Source organism: Mauremys reevesii, linkage group 24 (genome assembly GCF_016161935.1).
Source record: "Mauremys reevesii isolate NIE-2019 linkage group 24, ASM1616193v1, whole genome shotgun sequence".
Taxonomy (NCBI): Eukaryota; Metazoa; Chordata; order Testudines; family Geoemydidae; genus Mauremys; species Mauremys reevesii.
The window spans coordinates 3,898,909-3,921,089 of NC_052646.1; the positions used below are offsets into that span (position 1 = coordinate 3,898,909).

Sequence of the window (22,181 nt, forward strand, 5' to 3'; positions counted from 1 at the left end):
CACCTCCCAACACCCTAGGTGTGGTTGATGCCAACTCCTGCGCTATTATGGCAAATCTTGTGATACCTGGTGTTTTTCTTAAAGCCCCAGCTCCAGGAGTCCTGTGATTATGTGAGAATCTCAGCTTTCATTTGGGGAAAAAAGGGTTTCTAACCTTCATAGTTGCAGAGAAAACCTTGGAAACATAAGCCCTAAAGACTCAAAACCCAGAAGGAAAATACAGAGAACCTCAAAAATAGCATTTACAAAAAATAATCATGATTTTTAAGCCAATCTCATGATTTTGGGGGTTTTTTTGGAGAGGGCTGACTCCTGGTTTTGGAAGGCTTGGGGCTGGCAATTCTATAAATGGGGGAGGGAAACTAGATGAAATAACTAAAGACCCCCATTCTATTCCCTGTACCCCCATCCTCCACCGTGGGGGACGTTACAAGGGTGCTTCCCGTCGGATCCTCTGAGAATCCCACAGGCTTTGTTCATACTCCTCGGGGATGAGATGCTACTGCCCCAGAACAGGAAAACAGGCGTGTCCACACTGGTCAGCGTGTGCTGTGTGTGTTCCATCTGTGACCGATCCACAGTGGATACGTAGGTGACACCTATGGCCTACGACCGGCGACATGGCCGGCTGTCTGGGGCTTGGGCTGCAGGGCTGTAACACTGGGCTCTGGGGACCCCGCGAGAGGGTGGGGCTCAGAGCCCGGGCCCGAACGTCAACAATGCAAGTTTTAGCCCGAGCCCCGCGAACCTGAGTCGATTGACCGGGGCTCTGAGATTCGGCGCCGCGGGATTTTCGATTGCAGTGTGGAGGTAGCTACAGAGCCTTGGCTGGCGAGATCAAGCGGCAGCAGCTCATGCTGCTAGCTCTGGAGGCCTCCGGTTCACGGCCTGGTGTGCCAGGGCTGGCCTACGTAACAGGCACGGCCCAGACGGCATACGGGAGCTGGCGGGGAGGAGGAAACCGTCTTACCTCTGAACCCATTGACCAGTTTGTACTCTGCCGAAGGCATTTGCAGCCTGCTGCTCTCAGCTTCCAGGAGCGTCCTGAAAGGAACAATCAGACGCCGTATTATTCATGGAGTACAGCAGCTCCCTGAAGCCCCACCCGAGACCAGGCCCTGCTGCGCGAGGTGCTGTACGTAGACACTGTAAGAGGCCTGTATAAGTTGTGCCCTGACATGCTCCAGTTGGGCGGGGAGGGGGCAGGTGCTGTCACCTCTCCAGCCATCGCAGGGCTGTGGGGCTGCTGCAGGACCCAGCGATGGGCTGAAGCGATAAATAGCAATAGGAAAAAACCCCCAAACCCAGCTAAATAAATACGGAGCCCGTCCTAAGGCGGAAGAATCATCCCAGGGGGGCGAATCAAACACAAAGAGCTGCCACTGAAATTCAAAGGGACACAGGGTGAAAGGATCCAGTTTTGCTTCATTTCATCAAGGAGGAAACTGAAGCCCAGAAAGGGAAAGTAACCGGGGGACGGTCACGCCCCCCTCCCTGCAGAGAGGTTGTAAAAAGAACAGAGTAAACTGAGGAAGGAGTTGTCAGCCCTCGCCCTGCTTCTGACTTGTCATATTGACTGCACGGACACAGCCTCCCAGAGCAACTCGAAGTCTCACATCCCCCCGCCCCCACCCCATAGCGAGGCAGGGCAGTGTGACACATGGGGAAACTGAGGCACACAGCAGCTATTCGACTTGCCCAAGCTCACATGGGGAGTTTGTGGCAGAGCCAGACATAGAACCCAGCGAGTGTTCTGACCACTAGACCATCCTGCCTCTCACGCTGTCTGCTAGCTGGAACGTGCCCAGAGGGGAGGGGTCTCTTGCTTCCCCCTCCCCACCAAGATCTTCAATCCCAGCCAGAGGCTCAGCGCTGACAGATGCACTGTGACTGCTATGGCACCATTACAATCCCCATGTTCAGCATAACCCTGGGGACCCTTATGTGCTGGGACGTGGGTCATCACGGGACCCTCAACCTGGCAACTTTGCCCAAGGGACGCACTTTGCAACTCTGCGTGCGCTCCGTCGCTCCCTTTCTCCTTTGCAAAATAGAACCCTCCCTGCCAACCGCCCGCCCCCCCCACCCGCCGGCTCATCCACCCCCTTTCATCCCCCCACAATACCACCCATGCACACCACACTACCCCGCTCTGCAGCGCTAGGGGACAGCCACCTATTCTTGAGAACCAGGCCCTCGATGACATAATGGCTAGTCCTGGAGGGGCTCCCCCCTCTCCAGGAAGACACTATTCTCATGCTAATCCCTCCCCTCTCAACTATACATTTGTCTGGGAGCCATCTGGATGGGGAAGGTGGGGGTAGGAATGCAGCTAGCCAGTAGGTTCCCAGGGAATGTCTTTTGCGGAGGGAGGGAGGGAGCAGAGAAACGGACAATAAAGCCAAAGGCGCCTTTTGCAACTGGCCAATAAATGCCACGTTTCATGTATTTATTTATTTCTTAATCCTTTTGCAAAAGGGGCTTTTCAAAAAAAAAAACCCAAACCAAACCACCCAAACTCTTGTGAGGTCCAGAGGCTCCGTATCTGCACACGCTTCATTCTCGCCCACAGAGAGCTGCCGCTCCTGGCTTTTTTCACGTCTACACTGTGGGTGCAACAGTGGGTCAGTTGCTTGCTACAGCGATGGAAGGAGTTTTTCCATCAGTGCGGTTAATCTGGCCCTCCGAGAGGCAGTAGCTAGGGCAACAGAAGAATTCTTCCATCGATCCAGCCCTGTCTACAGTGGGAAGCAGGTCGGCTTAACTGCGGCCCCTGGGGGGGGTGAATTTTTCACCCCCCTGAGCGTCATCGCAATGTTGACTTTTAGGTACAGAGAAGGCCTGGCAGAGCCCCGTAGCGTAGATGCAGCCTCTGCCGACATAAGGGGTTTTTCTATGGGGACAGGAACACTGTCAGGAGTGTGTTTTTTTCACACCAATGGAGCCATACCGACCTAAATTTTCTGTGTCGGCCAAGCCTTGGAAGGCTTAATAGACAGCAGGTTTAAAACAAACAAAAGGATGTATTTTTTCACCCAGTACAGTCAACCTGTGGAACTCCTTGCCAGAGGATGTTGTGAAGGCCAAGACTATAACAAGGTTCAAAAAAGAACTAGATACATTCATGGAGGATAGGACCATCAATGGCTATTAGCCAGGATGGGCTGGGATGGTGTCTCTAGCCTCTGTTTGCCAGAAGCTGGGAATGGGCGACAGGCGATGGATCACTTGATGATTCCCTGTTCTGTTCATTCCCTCTGGGGCACCTGGCACTGGCCACTGTCAGAAGACAGGATACCGGGATAGATGGACCTTTGGTCTGACCCAATGTGGCCGAACTAAGCAGGTCCAATCCCCAACTAAATCATCCCAGCCAGGGCTTTGTCAAGCCAGGCCTTAAAAACCTCTAAGGAAGGAGATTCCACCACCTCCCTAGGGAACCCATTCCAGTGCTTCACCACTCTCCTAGTGAAATAGTGTTTCCTAATATCCAACTTAGACATGTCCTACCCTCAGCACACCGGAGCCTGTGATACTCTGCTCCACCATCCTCTCCTTCCTCACTCAACTGATTCCCAAAGCCACCTGGCCTGCTTGGTACCAGCTGACTGGCCTGGCCTGCTGCAGGAGAGGGTGGAGAGCAGCTGAAAACACTCGCTGCTCCATCTGCATCCTCGCTGAGCCGCCTTGGCCATGTGAGCTCGCTGGCCCAGTTAACGAGCCGTCTCCTCATTAGCAAGTGGCACAGCCCATCACCTGCCTTTCGGCCACACACAAACAAGAGGGAAGCAGGCGTGAAGCAAAGCAGCATTGGCCTGCCCCAGAGACTCTCCCCCAGCTACCCCCACCTGAGCCCCAAACCTCGTGTTTGGCTAAAGCAGCTTCCAGAGATGTGAAGATTTCAAGAGGTGGAGAAGCCTCCACTTCCCTAGAAGCTGGGTACGCTGAAGCCCCTCTCTGTCCTGGTTGCCTGGCATTGGCTGGGAGACTGTGCGATGACTGACGTGCCAGGGCTAGCTGTCACCTGGGTGAAAGGAGCTGGCATCGCTCCATTTCCTAGTGTGTGTATGGGATCCCTACAGCCACCAGATCGGCAGCCTCAGCACAGACTGAGTGGCCACTGGGGGGAAAATGCTCCTCCAGCCCCTAGAGTTAGTCTTTTAAACGCAAAGTATGTGTGGGGGGAGACATTGGGGGCCAGTGACGAGGATCAGACCCGGAGCCTTCGGAAGCACAATGACCTCCCGTGCTGGGGCGCTGGGGTCAGTAGAAATTCAGAGGGGAGAGCACCCCCTACTGGCCCACCCACCCCACTCCCTGCACCACAGCACCCCCCAGCACCATGCTGGGGCCCTGCGGTCAGCACTGACTCAGAGGGGAGAGTGCTGCCAGTGGCCGAAGGGGGAACAACTCACCTGTATGTTGCCACCTCCAGACCGAGGGACATCTTCAGGTGCATGAGCTGCTGTCTCTCCTCCAGGACGTGAGCAATCTGGACTCCCAGGGCCTCTTTCTCCTGCTCCAGAGACTCGAGGGCCAGCTAGAAACGACAAGCAGGAGGGAGCAACGGTCAGGGCGCTGGTGAGTGACCCCAGCAGCGCTCTGGGACTGTGCCCACTAACTCCCCAAGACCAAAGCCTCCCACTAATGAAGATCTGTTCGACTGAAATCTAAGAAACTAACTCAGCTCCCCTTCCGCCAGTACCTGCAAAGTACGTCTCTCTGCGAGGCAGAGCCCTGCTGCTATTGCCATTGGGCTGACGGGAACGGAGGTGCACAGAGGTGAAGGGACAGTCCCAAGGTCACGCCGGGAGTCTGTGGCAAAGCAAGGACTTCCACCCAGCTCTCCCAGGTGCTAGGCTAACACCAGGGGCGGCTCCAGGCACCAGCACGCCAAGCGCATCCCTGGGCGGCAAGCCACGGGGGGCGCTCGGCCAGTCGCCGCAAGGGTGGCAGGCAGGTTGCCTTCGGCGACATGCCTGCGGAGGGTCCGCTGGTCCCGCGGCTTTGGCGGACCTCCCGCAGGCTGCCGCCGAATCTGTGGGACCGAGGACCTCCCGCAGGCTGCCACCGAATCTGTGGGACCGAGGACCTCCCGCAGGCATGCCGCCGAAGGCAGCCTGCCTGCCATGCTTGGGGCGGCAAAATACCTAGAGCTGCCCCTGGCTAATACCCAACCTGCTGCCCCATCCTCCTTGCGGTGCTCTGAGGAAACAGCATTAGCGTTGGGGCTCAGCTCTGAGCACCCTCAGTCTTGAGCGCTCGGCCTCCCGGCACTGGGAGGGGGAGCTGTGGTGAAACACAACGGGCAGGGTTGCTCCATCAGACGGCAGCTCCTTGGGGGTTAAGTGCTGTCACTTTGTCTCTCCAATTTCAGGGCTGACCCATGGGCACCTTCCTCCCCGCTGCAGGGATCTTGTCCGGCCCCACCCCCCAGTCCTAGATTCCCAGGCCAGAAAGGACCACTGTGTTCATCATCTGGCCCCCTGGCTAGCTCGGGCCGGAGACCTGCCCCAAAGTGTTCCCTAGGGTGGGTCTTTTAGAAAAACGTCCCACCTTGAGCTAAACATCGCCAGTGATGGAGAACCCCCCCCACCCGGGGGTTAATTACTGTCATGGCTAGAAACTGACACTTTATTTCCAGTCTCAATTTGTCCGGCTTCAACTTCCAGCCATTGGCTCATGTCAGACCTTCCTCTGCTAGACTGAAGAGCCCGTTCGTTCCCCATGTAGGTACCTACAGACGGCAACCAAGTTACCCCTCCCCGTTCTCTTTGTTACCTACAGAGACTGGCGTCTTGCCTCAAGCCCATCCCATTCCACCCTCTCCCGATATCAAGGGTTCCACCCCCGACCACGACCAGGGACATTAACGGACACGCGAGACCATTCGGGGCCTGCTCCCGTCACTCGGACAGGAGAGCTCTTAGCTCCACCCAGGATCGGGCTGTATACGCCCCGTCACCCCCACGCCAGAGAAGGGCAGACAGACATGGGGATCTCCCTACCCCAGCCCCCGCCGCCAGTCCTACCAAGGAAACAGTGTCCTCCATAGGGCGACCCGACAGCAAATGTGAAAAATCGGGACGGGGTGGGGGGGGGGGTAATAGGAGCCTATATAAGAAAAAGACCCAAAAATCAGGACATCTGGTCACCCTAGTCCTCCAGTAAACAAGGCATCTGCCTGGGATGTCAAAGAACTGGGATCTAGCCATTGCTCTGCTGCGGCTTTGCAGTGGGATCTCATCTAAGCCCCTCCACCCCTGTGTGCCTCAGTTTCCCCAGCTGTACAATGGGGGAAGCGAATACCACACCCCCACCCATTGTGTAAAGAGCTTGGAGAGCTACAGACACGAGGAGCTCGGGGTTATTATTACACAGGGAGTGCCTAGCTCAAAAGCCACGGGCCGTGGCGGGTGAGGGGTTAAGGCTGGGTCTATTCTCCCAGTCTTGGGGCGCGGGCCTGGCCTTGGAGAACAATGTCTGGGGGGTGGGCGGGCAGTGCTGGCACCGTCTTTTGTAGCCACCAAGTGTTAATTAGCATCTAAATCAGAAGCTGGAGAGCGAAAGGATCAAAAGGTCAGTTCGGCTCCTCGCATGCCTCAGTGGGCTGCCCGGCGTGTGGCGACACTGATGGGAGACCACAGTGGAACAGGAGTGAGGAGTACGGAGAAACACAAAGGCCTGTGCCCCAGGCGCCCCCATCCCAGGGTGGGGCTCCCCCAGCTCCGATCTCCGTTGTGGGGGGGGGTCATCCCCCTCTCAGGTAATTTACCCAGTGTCAGTCTATGATCATGAATGAATTCATCCCTCTGCAGCAGGGAAGTGCTATTCTCTCATTTCATAGATGGGAATCTGAAGTGCCGAGAGCCAGATTTCCAAAGTGACTTCGGTTTAGAAAGATAACAATAAGCCCTGGCTCCTAATTAGAGCGTCTCCATCCCTAGATCTCAAAGCACTTTACAAAGCAGGTCGGTGTCACAATCCCCGTTTTACAGATGGGGAAACTGAGGCATGGAGCAGGGACGTGACTTGCCCCAGCAGTGACAGGAATCGGACCCAGGCGTGACGCTTTCTCGAAGGGCATCACGTAAGCCCCCCGCCTCCGCGGGAGAGAGATTTGCTGACGTTCAACTGGATAACAACTCCCTGTCATCCCAGTCTGTTAGCCGCCCCGGACAAACTTTTCAGCCCTTTGCCAGCTCTTACTTTGCCTTGCAGGTAACATTCAGTGCACCCCAATTCCTGAACCTCACAAACGAGCATTCCCCTGGAGCATCCAGCCCCCGTCACTGGATGCTCACAGCAGTTACCAACCTCGCTGTCTCCAAAGACACAGCGCCCACACCGGCTTGTTCGATTCAACTAAGAATTCACACTAGGCTTTGTATTATGGCGCTGAGATCTACTTATGATAAAACAAAGAAGCCTATTAACAACGAGAGTTTTAAGGGACACCGAGAAAGGCCAGTGGAAACAGAACTGGTGACAAGAAAACAAAAGTAAAACAAGCTTCTAAGAGGATAAACGTAACGTTAGGAAGCTGCAGTCTTTTGCAAAAGGACTTTGAGGGCGAGAAAACTGCTCTAGCCAGAGGTTGGATCTTGATTTGACAGAAAAGCAGCAGATTTTTCATGAATCACTCCCCTCCGCCTGTAGTGTTCCTCGGGGAAATGGATACCACATGCCTTTTTCCTTCTCCTTCTCTTCCCCCAAACTCACCATTTTGACCCAGAGACGAGACAACCCCAATGTGGGTTTAGCCTCCAATGTCTTCCCATGCTGATTTCACATCCCTTCCCCCCATGGATCCTGGCTTTTTCTGTTGACTTACATGCAAATGGCGTTTGATTTGTGTCGGTTTCCCAATGCTTAATCTAGAGTAGAGTCAAGCCCACGCTCCAGGTGTCGCTACACCTCCAACTAGCAGAAGCTGGGTCTGGATGACAGGGGATGGATCACTCAAAATTACCCTGTTCTGTTCACTCCCTCTGAAGCACCTGGCATTGGCTACTGTCAGAAGATAGGATGCTGGGCTGAATGGACCATTGGTCTGACCCAGCATGGCCATTCTGACGTTCTTATGAGAGAATGATCTTCCCTCTTGTCTGGAAAAAAACCCTCTTTTTCTCCGTGTTTGGCAACAGACTTCAAAGCATAATATCAGTGAGTATCCATAATTCCTCATACAGCATTAATACATACATATTCGTGACCAGTGTGTCACCGGCTTTCACTGGATACCTTACAAGACACTTTCTGGATAAACGCTGTGACAGCAATATACTGGGCCTCTGTGTCCCACCAGATCTCCTGGGTCCCAGTCCAATGCACCATCCCCCAGGCCCCGTATTTCAGTGGGACCTAATCTGCTTAGACACATCTGTAAATCCCACAAGGCACCTAAATACCTTAGCACACCCAACCCACTGAGGCGAAGTGACTTACCCCAGGTCACACTGGAAAACTAGCAGAGCAGGGAGCTGAAACCAGCTTTCCCCAATGGCACGTTAGGACACCAGCTGCTGCACCATCCTTTCACCCTGTGCTGGGCTCTCTTCCTTCTCCCTGGAGGTTTTCACACTTGGGCTTTCAGGCCTTTCCCTTCCCTGCTACCCCGAGGCCCGACCCCCAGTCAGAACCATTGAGGCAGCTGTCCTTATAAAGCAAGCCCGTACCGTAGGAAGGTGGAGCTGCTGCCAAGCCAGAGTTTGCAGCAATGCAGTATATGCTGGTATCAAGCATGGGGGAGGCTGCGTCGGCAGATCTCAAAGGAAGCTGGTGTCATTATCCCGATTTGTCAGATGGGGAAACTGAGGCACAGAAGGAGGGAGTGACTTGCCTGAGGTCAGGTTGGTTAGTGGCAGATCTGGGAATACAACCCAGGAGTCCTGGCACCCAGGCCTCTGGTGGGATGGGTCCTTTGGAGTACATGATCCTGCCACTCCCTTCCCCCTAGTCCACTGACAAGTCACAGGGTCTCACTGGAAAAATTTGTTGGGAGAGGGAATCAATTTTTTTCCATTTTGAACCCTGCAAAATGGAAACAACTTGAAAGTTTGGACCAGTTCTGGGTTATACACACGGTGTGAGTAACAGTCCCTGCCCCAAAGAGCTCTCAGTGGCCATAGACAAGGGGTGGGGAAACTGAGGCACAGAGCAGTGCAATGATGTAGCAGGCCAGTGACAGCACTGGGTGTAGAATCCAGGTGTCTCGGTGCCAACTGTAGCTGGCTCTCTAGGCCCCAGGGCCCGTAGCTGCCTGAGCCAGCTGCTGTATAGCTCCCACGTAGAGTGAGCAGACGTCTTGATTTTATAGGGACAGTCCCGATATTTGGGGCTTTTTCTTATATGGGTGCCTATTACCTCCCCCCCGATTTTTCCCACTTGCTACCTGGTCACCCTACTCCCATGCCCTGAAATGCTGCCAGCGAGCCCTCTCCCCAGCTCGGATCATAGCTCCTCTGTCTCGAATGGCTCTTTCCCATGTGCCTCTTCGCTTGCCCAGGACCCGTCTGTGCAATCTGGGATGCGGTTTGCATGCACGCCGCTGGTCCCAAGCCAAGTTCTCCTATCAGATTTCTCACCGCCCTTTCCCCATACAGGAAATCATCACTCACCCTTCCTTCCCAAGGGATAGGAATGAGGGGATCGTAAGTCATCACTAATGATCTCTTACTCCCCAATCCAATGGGGTGAGGGAGGGAGGGGAAGAGACATGCTGCCTGGCCTAGTCACGTTCTGCCCAAAATGTGAAACGGACAAGGCTGCCTGCTGGAACCCCTGATCCAGTGACACCAACATCTTGCTGAGAGTGATAGCTTCCCCCATGGGCACAGGGGAAAACACAGAGCCTGTGGTTTCCTGCTCAGAGACATTAGAAAATATTATGGCAGTAGGTTTAGAAACACCTAAAATAAATTCTTCCATGCATGGATTAGGGACAGAAGGAAGAGCAGAGAAGGATGAATGAGAAAAAAAAGCAGAAGAGAAGAACGAGAAAGAAAAAAAAATAAGAGGGGGAGGAAGGAGAAAGAGAAAAGAAAGATCCTAAAAAAGAAAAAGGAAGAACACAGAAGAGGAGGATGAGTGAGAGTGAAAAGCCAGGAAGAGAAAAGAAAGGCAGAAGAGAAGAGTGAGAAAAGAAAGAGAAAAGAAAGAACTGGATTGGAGTGCTAGGTTGCTGATGAAGCCGGGCTGTCGGGGTTCAGGCGTGTGTTTGGGGAGCCAGCAATCCCAGAGGGGAGGGGAGAGTGAGTAGGGTAGAAATCTGCTACTACAAACCCAGCAGGAGGAAGGCTATAAAAAAACCCCTTGCACTGTTCTAACCCCATTCCTCAGTCATGAAACAGCCTCCCACCCTGAGCCTTTTTTTATTCCTCTAACACACCAGGCTGAGGGCTGCGGGGTGGGGGGAATTCCTGGCTGTTCATATCAGCAGCCCCTAGTAAAATTTAGCCCTGAACTTTCACAGCATTCCTTGACCCTCTTCCATGCTGATAAAAACCCAGCGACATCCCTTCTCCACGGAATTATTTTTGCAGCTGTTCCGCTGCACAAAGCCAGGCGAGATTTCTTCCCCTCCTTCGTCCCATTTTCTGAGCACAGCTACCTGAACCAAACAGCTGCTATGACAACTGGGACTAGAAGAAGATGGGGGCATATGGAGGCCACGGGCAACTCGATCTCTTTTCCAAATGAGGTCTGGTCTCTTTCGACAGGGGTTCATTTTTAAGCATTCTCCATGGGAGTGCAGGAGAGATCAGAGAATCAAAGAGCCGGGTCTGTGAAACTGGCCCAGTCAGCAATTTGCGAGCCAGATTCCGATCTCGTGAATCTGGAGAAACTCCATTAAAGTCAATAGGGTTACCCTGGATTTACACCAGTGTATTTGAGATGAAAATCTGGCCCTAGTCCCGTTAGTTAATAGTTACTCCAGATTTACTCGGATGTGACCAAGATCAGAATTTGGCCCTAGCGCCATTAAAATTAGTAGAATTCCTGCAGATGTAGACAAGTGTATTTGAGATCAGAATTTGGCCCTTGGACTTTCAAACCAGAAATGAATCCACATGAAATCCTCATGGACCAATCACACCTCTGAATGCGGAGGGTGTTTGGAATCGGCCCCAAGATCTGAATTTTGGAAATAGCCCCAGGAGCTCAGCCAACCTCCTGGACCCCAAACCTGACGTGCTGGGCCCGGTTCTGACCCTAATTACACTGGTATAAACGCAATGGCGTTACTCCTGCTTTCCAAGCAGCCAGATTCTGGCTCCTGCTCAAAATTCCCATAAACCTAAGATGCTCACTGCAGCCTGCAGCTGCCTTTGTCCCACAGAGATTTTGCGGTGGGAGGATTTTTTTTTCTAGAAAGCAATCGAAGCATCTCTCATTTCAGAACGCTTGGAAAAACTCTTCCCCCAGAGCTGGCGTGCCAGGTCCCTGCCGTTTGTATCCTCTCTCTCGTCCTGAAAGGGATGAACCCGCTAACTGGGGCAATGTTGGATCCAGAGTGTGAGAACCTAACTTGCACACTGTGGTGACGAGGATGGACGAACTGATCATCTACGACTGTGAACAAAGCAGAAGCTGTGCCCATAAACTCATCAGTTCCGCTGATACGTACAGGAGTTCTAAGGGCCTCATTTATGGCCCAGCTCCCTGTGAACGCGGGTGATCCAAGATTTTAAAGCTGGATGCACCTGTCAGTTTAGTAGTTAAGGTGAACACCCACATATGCTCCATACCCGGAGATTGGCAAAACCAGGGGCTAGGCCGGGGGCTTGCCACACGCTTGTGTTTCTGATTCCAGGAGCTGCTGGGAGTTTCCCCTCACCCCCACCCCAGACAGTCCCACGTTCACACGCTAAGAAAGCCCCGATTCCAGGCTGCCTTAGTCGCTTGCTGTTGATCGCAGAGCTCGACCGACGTCCGGTTCACGGCCTGCGTCCCGTTCCCAGCCCCATCAGTGCCGCCCTGTGAATGTTAATTGGACTCTCGGGGACCGAGGGAGGGAAGTGTCGTCGTCCCACTGTTAGGGAGGGAGAAGCGGAAGCACAGAGAGGCAGTGACCCACAGGCAGAGCCAGGGGAAGGACCCTCCAGGCCTGTACCTTAGCCACTGACCCACACACAAGCTGGTGCAAAGCTCTGATCCACAGGGGCCGGTTTTACTGCTGAGGCACCCAGAGGTGGGGCTAGAACCCAGGAGTCCTGCCTCCCACTTCCTCCTGGATGTAGCCATTAAATCACACTCCCTGGCATAGAACCCAGGAGTCCTGGCTCCCAGTCCCCCACCAGGCTCTAACCACTACAGCACGTCCCCTTTCCCTACCAAGGATAGGAATAGAACCCAGGAGTCCTGCCTCCCACTGCCCCAGATCTAACCATTGGAGAACATTCCCACCCAGAGATGGGGATGGGACCCAGGAGTCCTGACCCGCAGGCTCCCTGATTCTAACCACTCCAGATCACGCCAGGGATCCTGTGCACAGCAAGCTGTCTGTAGGGAGCGAATGGCTCTGTAAGCGCATGGTGTTCGCTCTCCCTTCTCCCACCCCCTGCGCCCGCCAGCAAGAAGAACTCTGACCCACCTGGAACTTCTCAGCCTCCCCTCTCTGGTCCTGCCACTGCCTGGAAAGACTCTCCTCCAGCATCCCCTTCCGTGCCTTGAGCCCAGCCAGCTCCTTCTCCAGTTGCTGCAGATGCAGCTGGTTCTGCCGGTTGTCGTCCACCGCCTTCCAGAGATTCTCCTTGGCCTGGCAGAAGGAGCTCTCCAGCTGGGAGACTTCACTCTTGTATGTCTCCACCGCTCCCCTCCATATCTCTGAGAGCCTCTTGGAATAGTCCTCCACCTCCACGGGCTGGAAAGCCACCGGCACGGCACGGAAGTTCTCCAGGCTCTGGGAGAAGCTCGCCATCTCCTGCTCCAGCCCGGCTTTCTCCTCCTCGTGAACTTCCACCAGCACCTCCACTTCCTTCTCCAGCTGGGTGGCTCTTTCCCTCAGCCAGATCTGAGCCCGTCTCTCCTCCTCCAGCTCCTTCTTGCTCAGGGCCAGCTGCTTCTTGGCTTCTTCCTGGGCCGCCCGCTCCTTCTGGCAGCGGCTTTTCACATGCTGGATCTCCTCGGAGAGGTTGTCTCTGGTCAGCTCCGCCGCGTGCTTCTCCCTGAAGGCATCATCCAAGGTCGCCCTCAAGGCGCTCAGCTCCTCCTCATATTTGCACCGCCAGGAGCTCTCCGCCGGTCTGTCCTTCGCACTCTGGATCTCGGCTCTCAGCAGCTCATTCTCCTCTTCCAGGAACTTGACCCGGGCCAAGTAGGCTTCCAGACGCTTGTTGAGATCCCACATCTGGAGGGATTCTTCCCCTAGGGCTCGGGCTGCCAGGAAGCCCTCCATGCTCTGGTCCACTCCTGGCGCTGCTTGCCAAGAACGTGGTCTGCTGGACGGAGAGGAAACAGAAGGGAGCAAGTGGCTGGGAAGGGAACAGAGCTGAGCTATTCATACTCCCGGGCTGCCGAGTGGGAGGCCCCTGAAAGTCAGCGAGAGCATGAAGTGGGCTTTAACCCTTTGCTGCCTGGGATGGCTTCAGCCCAGGCACATTTTTGAGAAGCAAGTCGGCCAGTGCTGGCCGGGGAGGGCGCAACATCCCTTCGGTGCCCCAGACGCATGACTCCGCTTTGGAGCGAGACACTTTAACCACTGATGGAGAGGCTGAAGCATGCCCCAAGCCGGGGCTCAGCTTAAACTGCCAGGGTGTCCCAGGCAGGAGAGACGGCTCGGGAAAGCCGGGGAGGGGTGGAGAAATCGATAGGAAAAGAGGCAGTGCACAAGGCAACGGGCTGGGAATCAGGACGCCTGGGCTCGGCTACCTTCCTGCTATGTACCTACGTGCAAGTCCCCTCCCTCTGCCTTTTTTCCCTTCCATCCTCGGACTGGCTTGTCTGTTCAGACGGCAAGTTCTCTGGGGCAGGGGCGGTCGCTCATTATATGTCTGTACAGCGCCTGGCACAACGGAGCCCTGCTCAGAGACGCTACAGTAATGCTAATAATCATAATCAGCTACTTGTCAGTTTCCTTAGTCCATTGTTCCCTAGAGGCCAGGAGCTATTGAAACTCACCCATCTGCAGAGGGGCTGACACGAGAGGTGGACACCACCCAATCCCCATTTAAGCCCCGGGGCTTGGATTCTAGTGGTCTACTGTTCCGCAGGCCTGGAGTGGCCCTTTGCACATCGATTCATTTCACTGGAACAGCCCAGGGATTTAAAGGGAAAGATGTTCTCTGTGGGGAGACGTTCTCCGTGGAAGTATTGGCGTTAAGGCGGCGCCGACGTCACCACATCCTTAAGGCTGGAAACTGGGCTGAGAATCCACCAAACTCATGGCACACAGGGCACTGGAAATGGAGGGGAAAGAATAGTCGGTCATGTGTGAATACATAGAGAGAGAGAGAGAAAACACCCATTAATTATAGCAGGGCAAAGCAAGGTGGAAGGACATTCTAAGACGTTTTCCAAGTTGTTCCCTTTTAAAAAAAAAAATGTTTCAATTAATTCCTAAATGTTGACATTTTTTTGAAATAAAAAAATATAATTTGCCAGAGGAAAACTTCATCGATGACTTTCCTGATTTTTTTTTTCAAACTTCTGTCTCATATTTCAACCAGCCCACCCATGAATCCATTCATCTCTCCAGTTCAGCTACTTATCTGGCCCTCGTTGCCATAACGCTTAAGGTGTTTATCTGCACAACACCGCTCTGAGGCAGGGCACTGCTCTTATCCCCATTGCATAGATGGGGAAACTGAGGCACAGAAAACTAAGTGCCTTGCCCAAGCTCCTCCAGAGAGTGCACTAGATCCTAGGGATCTAAGCACAGGATCATCCTTGTTAATTTGGTTCCAATCAATACTCTTAAGGAGGCAGTGCTGCTTGGTGGATAGAGCACGGTTCTGGTTTCAATTCCTGGTTTTGCTACTCGTTTACTGGCCTCTCTGTGCCTCAGTTTCCCACTCTGTAAAAGGAGGACAGTGTGTGCTGCTCTGCGCTTCCACATCTCTTCGAGCCAGGCCAGTTAGGAACCGCTCCTCTGAGCCTTTCAACTCTACCCCGTTTGCAGCATTGCCTGTGTGCTCTGAGGCCTCTGGCGTGGAGAGCCCCTCCCCCCCATCAGCCCCCCACTTCCCAAGGTGACAGGGGCCTCTTCCAACAGGGAATGGGGGCAGATTTCTGAGCCGTCAGGATCCCAGAGCGTTTGCCTGTCTCTGGGCACAAGAAGATCAAAAGGGGTTGCTTGGAAACCGCCCCTGGGAGAGGCGGGGAGAGTTACGGGGGCCGGGGGGAAGAAAGAAAGGAGAGAGAGAGAAAGTTTCCCCAACGGTTGCTGCAGAATCCCCACTCTGCTCTTCTGGGCCAGGCAGGATTAAGGCCGTTCCCAGATCACACCCTGGGCTTACCAGGCCTTCACGCCGCGCTCTCCCTCCCAGCCGCCGCCTGCCTCTTCGAACCCTTTCTCCTTGGGTTCCCCCGGGAAGCAGAGCGTCCGCGAAGCCCCGAGGCTGGGCCTGTGCCATAAAGCCTGGCAGACTGATCCTGGGAGCACCGGACGTTGGCACCAATAGCGCCCAGGCGGATGCCCCAAGGGCACCATGAGCTGGGGCGGCCAACCGGCGGCGTGTCCTAGGGAAGGGAGGTGGATGCCACTGGGAAAGCGGCAGGGCCGTATAGCACCATGGAGGGGCGGGGGGAATAGATCAGTGTTCTTCATTGCAAGGCCCATCTGCCCCAAGTGCAGCTCAAGTCCCCTCCTGTGCAGGGCCGCGCAGCAGGGACCTGGAGAGGAGAGAGGTGGGTGGGAACTGGGGAGGGGAGCAAGGTGGGGTTTGCAGGGCTGCTGTGGGGCCTCGCCTCTGGCCTCAGAGCTTTTGGGCTGCCTGCCGGCAGGCGGGAAAAACACACCTCTTTCCCCGGAGCTAGCTGCTGCCGGCAGGGAGAGGGCTGGGGGAGTCCTCTGGCCCCAGCCCGGGGGGAGTCCTGCGTGCACCCCAAACCCCTCAGCCCCACCCCAGAGCCCACCCCCCGCCCACATCCCAACCCTCTGCCCCAGCTCTGAGCCCTCCCGCACTCCCAAACCCCTCATCTCTGGCCCCACCCCAGAGCCCGCCCCCGCACTCCAACCCCGTGCCCCAGCCCTGCCCCCCCTTGCACTCCAAACCCCTCATCCCCGGCCCCACCCCAGAGCCCTCACCCCCAGCCGGAGCCCTCACCCCTGCACCCCGCCCTACCTTGGGCCACCTCCCACACTCTGAACCCCGCGTGACTCTCACGTTGAAGGTTTTTTTTTTGCCAAAGTGGCCCCCACTTCAAAAATAGCGAAGAGCCAAGCGAGCCCCAGGGCAGCGGAACGGTCAGCGCAAGCCAGGACCCGCAGCGATGTGGCCACCTTCAATCCGCAGCTCTGGTCCGTTGTGCAGCTGCGATCAAAATGGTCCCTTGGGATCTGCAACCACTGCAAGCGACTTGTGGGGAGGGCTCTGGGCAGGAAAGAGAAGGGAATCTTGGCCCCACACTGTATCATGCAAACCAGGCATGACCAGAGGCCTCCCAGCCAGTGGCCAGCATGGCTCTAGGTTGCAAACTTTGGGTGTCCCTGCAGCAAAAGAGAGAGATGGCGCATCCCTAGTAAAAGCCCCCCCCCCCCCCCATACTGTGCATCCCAGCAGCATCCAGCTGCAAATTCCTCTCCTTCCAGATGTTCCAATGCTGGTAGCACCAAGACAGAGACTACCAGAGCTGGTCAGGGAATTAAAATGAGTCTATAAATCTTTTCAGGTTTCCACTGAAAACCTGGAAGAATTTTTGGTTTTGGGCAGCCCCAAACTGAAAACAAGTCAGCCCAAAACATTCAGTTTTACTCCACATTTTCTCAAAATATTTCATTTGCCAAAAACCAAAAGCATTTTTGTTTTTCAAACGGTTCATTTTGGGAGGGAATTTTCATTTTTTGTTTGCTGAGAACAGAAAACTGTTCAGCGTTGACAACAAAACCTGGAAGATTTCGTTACAATTTCTCACAGACATTTCCACATGAACCAAACAATCAAAGTCCGCTCCCTGATCTAACAGGGAGCCACTGCAAATGTCACACCAGTGTACGGCTTTCAGGGGGGGGATCATGTGATCAAAACCCTTTGGGAGGTGCATCTCCTACAGGCAGGTGCACCCTGAATCTGCTAATCCCTCCAAGTGACACTCCAAGAACACAGAAATTCGCCCAGGGAAACAGAAGCCTAACTGGGCATTGAACGCTGCTTTCCCATAGGTAATCAACACTGCCCTCTGCTGGGAATGATAAGGCAGAACACCGTACAGGAAAACTGGAGGTACCCACCCATCAGTTAAACCCTGTTCCCCTCCTTTAATTACATTTTGTCCTCCTGGACATTGTGTCTCATCAAGGTTGTAGAGGGTTTGCCCCAGCAAAATTAGAGAAAGAAGAGGAAAAACAACAACTCTTGTTTGATCAAGGGATGGAGCCCAAGCCCACCCCCTGCCTCCTGGGCTGTTCAAACATCTGGATTTGCGCCATGGGCTCCGATTAGGTCACATCTGTAGTCCAGTATTTATTTATGTGCATTACAATTAGAGGCTGCAGCCGCAATCAGGGCCCCCTTATGCCACATACACGCACTGAGAGACAGTCCCTGACCCAACCAGCTAACAGCCTGCGTAGACACAGGGTGGGAGGGGAAACCGAGACACGGGGAGGGGAAGCAGCAAGCAGAATCAGTGATTTCTTACGGTGTATTGTCCAGTCCAATTTTTAAATGGTCTAAACCCAGGAAGCTTTGCCACTTCCCTTGGGGGTTGATAGCCGATGCTAAGAGCTAAGGTTGCCTAATGTGAAAAATTCATTCAAAGATCATGATGCGCTTTGAGATCTACTGATGAGCAGTGCCATATGAGAGCGAGGGATTATTAACAACGTTTAGTCATTGGTTAATTTCACCCAACGCTCCTTGTTCTGTCCATCCTGTGTCATGCTACCAACCTGTCTCCCTCCTTGGCCTTTGCACCCCGCAGATACTTGGGGGCTGGCCTCATCCCTCTCTGGTTCCTCCATCTTTTCTTTTTATTTTTTTTTGATGTACAGCCATTTAGTGGTATTTCCCAAAAGGCTTGGGGGGAGCACGGGGGGGGGGGGAGAAATAGCAGTCCCATGGGGGACACGGTCCCTTCATGTACGTCCGTCCACTGGGCTTGATTTATTTTCTAGTCAGACCTCCTGTATAACAGGCCAGAGAGTGTCCCCGAATTCATTCCTTTTTGAGCCAGCGCAGACCTTCCAGAAAAGGTGTCTAATCCTGATTTTAAAATTGCCGGTGAGGGAGAATCCACCGTAGCCCCTTCACCGTCTGCGTTACACTGAGCAGACGGGGCTCCGTGAGTCTGCCATGGTCAGGCCAAGCTTTTAATCATTCGTGGGGCTCTTCTCTGAGCCTCCTCCCATTTATCAACATCCTTGTCCCGGTTATCTGACGGTGACGTCCCTTTAAGCATTTCAAGGGGCCTTAAAGTGGTTGAAACGATCCTCCCTAAGTCCCCCCCATGCAGGGGTCTTCACTGGCTGGTGCAGCGCCCTGCACCCACCCAGCCCCCAGCGTAGGGGAGGGGAGATGGGGGTGGGGCTGGAATGCACTGCATTGGGGCTACGCTTTTCCTAGGAGCCATCTCTGAAATATACGGAGCCAGCCCATGGGGGATTGGGATCCCTCTTCCCTGGCTTTGGGCCTGCTTGGGCAGTGCTGCGTAAAGATCCTCTGCTTTAAATGCAGGCAAGGCTGCTCCCCCCAACCCTCCCTCCACCTCTTTCTTCACTCGATAAGGAGGCATCTCTGGGCACCCCTGCCTCCCTCACCATGCTCCTTCCAGCAGCTTGAATTTCCACCAAATCTCTGCCAGACATCCTGTCTGGCTGCCAGGCTCCCCCAATCTCTGGTTTATTTCAGCGAGCCGGTATTGAAATGCCATTAAGCGATACGGATGGCGCGGAACGGCCCAAAGGGCTTGCAATCCATCTCCGGGGCTCCAGATGTCGAGAGATGGGTCTGTGCAGAGGAGGAGGTGGCGACTACCGCTGGGAAAGACGTGGCTGAGGAACTGGGGTCGATAGAGGCGGAAGTGGGGGATGGGATTGTGGAAGCAAAATGCAAGAAGCTAGCATGAGCTGAGAGATGAGTTGGTCCAGGTGACGTGCAGCCAGGGACTATACCTTTTGGTTTCAAGTCCAGCCCGAAACAATCACCACAGTCCCCAGCTCTTCTCCTCCATAGATCTCAAAGCACTTTCCAAAGGAGGGCAAGTATCATCATCCCCATTTTACAGATGGGCAAACTGAGGCCCCGAGCGGGGGCCTGACTTGCCCCAGGTCACCCAGCAGCAGAGTTGGAAAGAGAGCCCAGATTTTCCAGCTCCCACACCAGCGCGCTATCCCCAGGGCCCAGGGATTGCACGCTGTGCCGAAAACAAGAGACAACAGGTGGATAAAGTCAGCATCTCAATGACTTATAGGAGTCATCCCCAGCTAAAACACAGGGCAGATGAAGTGTCTTGTCCAAGGTCATGACAAGAGTCTGTTGCAGAGTCGGGATTTGAACCTGGCTCTCCTGAGTCCCAGTCGTAGAAGGGGGCGAATAATCCTTCCTTCATCTGTCCTGTCTCTTCAGACTGTAACCTCCTCAGGGCAGGGACTGTCTCTCATGTGGTGTCAGTGACACTGGGACCCTGGCATTATTCAGGGCTTCCGGGTGCTAGTGTCGTGCAAGTAACAGTTCCGGGCCCGACGTCGATCAGAACGGAGTGACTCCCGTTTACACGAGCTGAGGCTCCAGCTTGCCATGTTTGGGAGCAGGCAGCGAGCGGGTGCAGAGAAAAAGTCCCGTTTGCTCTATGAAGTATTCAGCAAGGAATGTAACCCAGAGGCCAGCCGCCTCTGCCCCGTCTGGGGCCGACATCATGTGGGTTTATTGGAAAGGCGAGCGGAGCTTTGGATGCTGATCCCGAGGACAGGGGCAAACACAGCCAGGCCTTCTGAGGCAACTGCAGCAATTGACGCAGACAGCTGAAAGCGAGGAGCTGATCGCTGCGGTAACTGTGGGCCAGATTGCCCAAGGTATTTAGGCACATCGCTCCCAGGGGAGTTAGGTGCCTAAATACATTTGAGGATCCAGGCCTGAGCGCCTCGTTTCATACGACTGATGTCAGTAGGATGATCACTGTCTCTTAGTAAGACAGGGCCTTACCAAAACCAGGGCTCCATTTTGCTAGCACACACACTGAAACATAGCAACTCGGCCCTAAAAAGCGTACAGTCTAAGCCAACAAGAAGGGGAAACTGAGTCAAGGTAGGCCAGCAGGGCAGTGGCAGAGCCAAGATGGAAACCCAGGTCTCAGGCCAGTAAGTGCTCTATCCACTAGACCACACTACCTGTCCCGCCTAGTCAATGAATGACTCAGATGCAAACTCTTGCTGTCGGTTGGAGCTCTGGGGTTTGGAGTCCCCCTGCCCTGCAGCTTGAGCGGTCAGTTACCCTTGTGCTAAGCTACTCCCGACCGGTGTCGCGGAAGCCGAGGTGCATGGCAGGGCCCTGCTAGGAGGCAGATATTACCCCCAGTTCACAGATACTGCTGATGTGCCCCTGGGGTTGCTGCCAGAGATGCGATGGGGATGATGGGCTCAGAGCTGCCCTGTCTACCAGACCTCACGCAGAAACTCCAAAGCACTGGCGCGCCGTGATTCTGTTCCCGCATGCGGGGACTTTAGCCACCTTTGCCCTCCCTATATCCTTGGCAGTGCAGGGGCCCTGCCTCGTGAAGGGACTCTGGACCATGTGCTACCGGAGTAGTAGGTTGTTATCCTCCATGTGCCAGCAATGGGGGACCCAGCAGGCTTTGTGAGCATGCTACACGTGTGAGCGTTAACCCCATGCTACTCTTTGCCTCTCTAGCAATGGGGCCGCGTAAGAGGTTCAGGAATCTCACCGTATTTTAGTTCTTCAGTGCAAGTGGTACCAGCTTGTGCTTTCCTTGCAGAAGGGCCCGGGGTTCAAATCCTGCAGTGGATCCAAACGCAGGCAGTTACACAAGCAGAAGGGGCGACGCTTTATATTTCAAGCCGGGATTTGGATGGGGGCAATTTTGGTTTTGACACGAACCAGGCTTGGCGGCTCAGAGACGCGCTGCCATTGAAATCTGTGCAACCCGACACAAACCATGGCACATTCGTAGTCCTTTACTGAACCGTTCCAGGGGGCTGTCGCCAGCTCCAGCGGGGTGAGGGGCAGAGTTAAGGTTGCATTGCGAGGATGGGGCTACAAATAACTCGGTTTTCAGAGATTTAAGCTGATGTTACCTTAACTTTTCATTTCCTGGCTTTCACTGGGTTCCATTTAGACACTCTCCACATTCCAGAAGGGCAGCGCTGGGCAACCTGCATTAAAGAAGTTTTGGGGGCAGTTAATTTTTTTTAATCAGAGCAGCATTATTTCTATATACACCTCTACCTCGATATAACGCTGTCCTCGGGAGCCAAAAAATCTTACTGCGTTATCGGTGAAACCCTGTTATATTGAACTTGCTTTGATCCGCCGGAGTGCGCAGCCCTGCCCCCCTGGAGCGCTGCTTTACCGCGTTCTATCCGAATTCGTGTTAGATCGGGTGGCGTTACATCGCGGTAGCGGTGTATTTTTTCACATGAATTGGGATAATCGGCTCTCCCAGCCCTGGCCAGCTCTGTCTTTACCCAAGTATTTGTCAATTAACCCCCCCCCCGCCAACAAACTCCCATCTTCCCCCTCTCTAGAAATGATAGCGCCACTCCAGGTGGTGCTTTCAGGTAGCTCACGCCTCGGCAGAGGCTGTACAGAAGCCTGCAGGGGGGCATCTTGGTTAGTATGGAGGAACCAGGAGACTAATGATGCTACTGAATGGGTGGGTGGAGACTGGCAACACATTTCTCAGCAGATGTCACAGGGCTGGCCCAGAGGGACATCTGGGCAGAAAGGCCCAGAGCCTCAAAGGTTTTTAGGAGCCTAAATACCTTTGAGGATCCAGAGTCACTAGCAATTGGCCTATGTGTGTTGTGTGGAGATTGCTCGGGAATGATTGTGTGCGTGCACACG

The 22,181-nt window shown here is 54.3% G+C and overlaps 1 protein-coding gene across 2 annotated transcripts in view; it reads right to left on the reverse strand.

Moving 5' to 3' along the window:
* Positions 1-21,086, reverse strand: part of NES (nestin) — a 28,622-nt gene extending 7,536 nt beyond the window's left edge. The window contains exons 1-5 of one of the 2 annotated variants that reach the window (XM_039513484.1): positions 21,043-21,086; positions 14,122-14,399; positions 12,596-13,442; positions 4,416-4,540; positions 971-1,044 (exon numbers count right to left, since the gene is read on the reverse strand). In XM_039513484.1, coding sequence (XP_039369418.1) covers positions 971-1,044; positions 4,416-4,540; positions 12,596-13,399 — 1,003 coding nt within the window. In that variant the 5' untranslated portion in view covers positions 13,400-13,442; positions 14,122-14,399; positions 21,043-21,086. Of the gene's footprint in view, positions 1-970; positions 1,045-4,415; positions 4,541-12,595; positions 13,456-14,121; positions 14,400-21,042 lie in introns of those variants that run through there. The other variant, XM_039513485.1, reaches the window with a different exon arrangement.
* Positions 21,087-22,181: the final 1,095 nt, after the last annotated feature.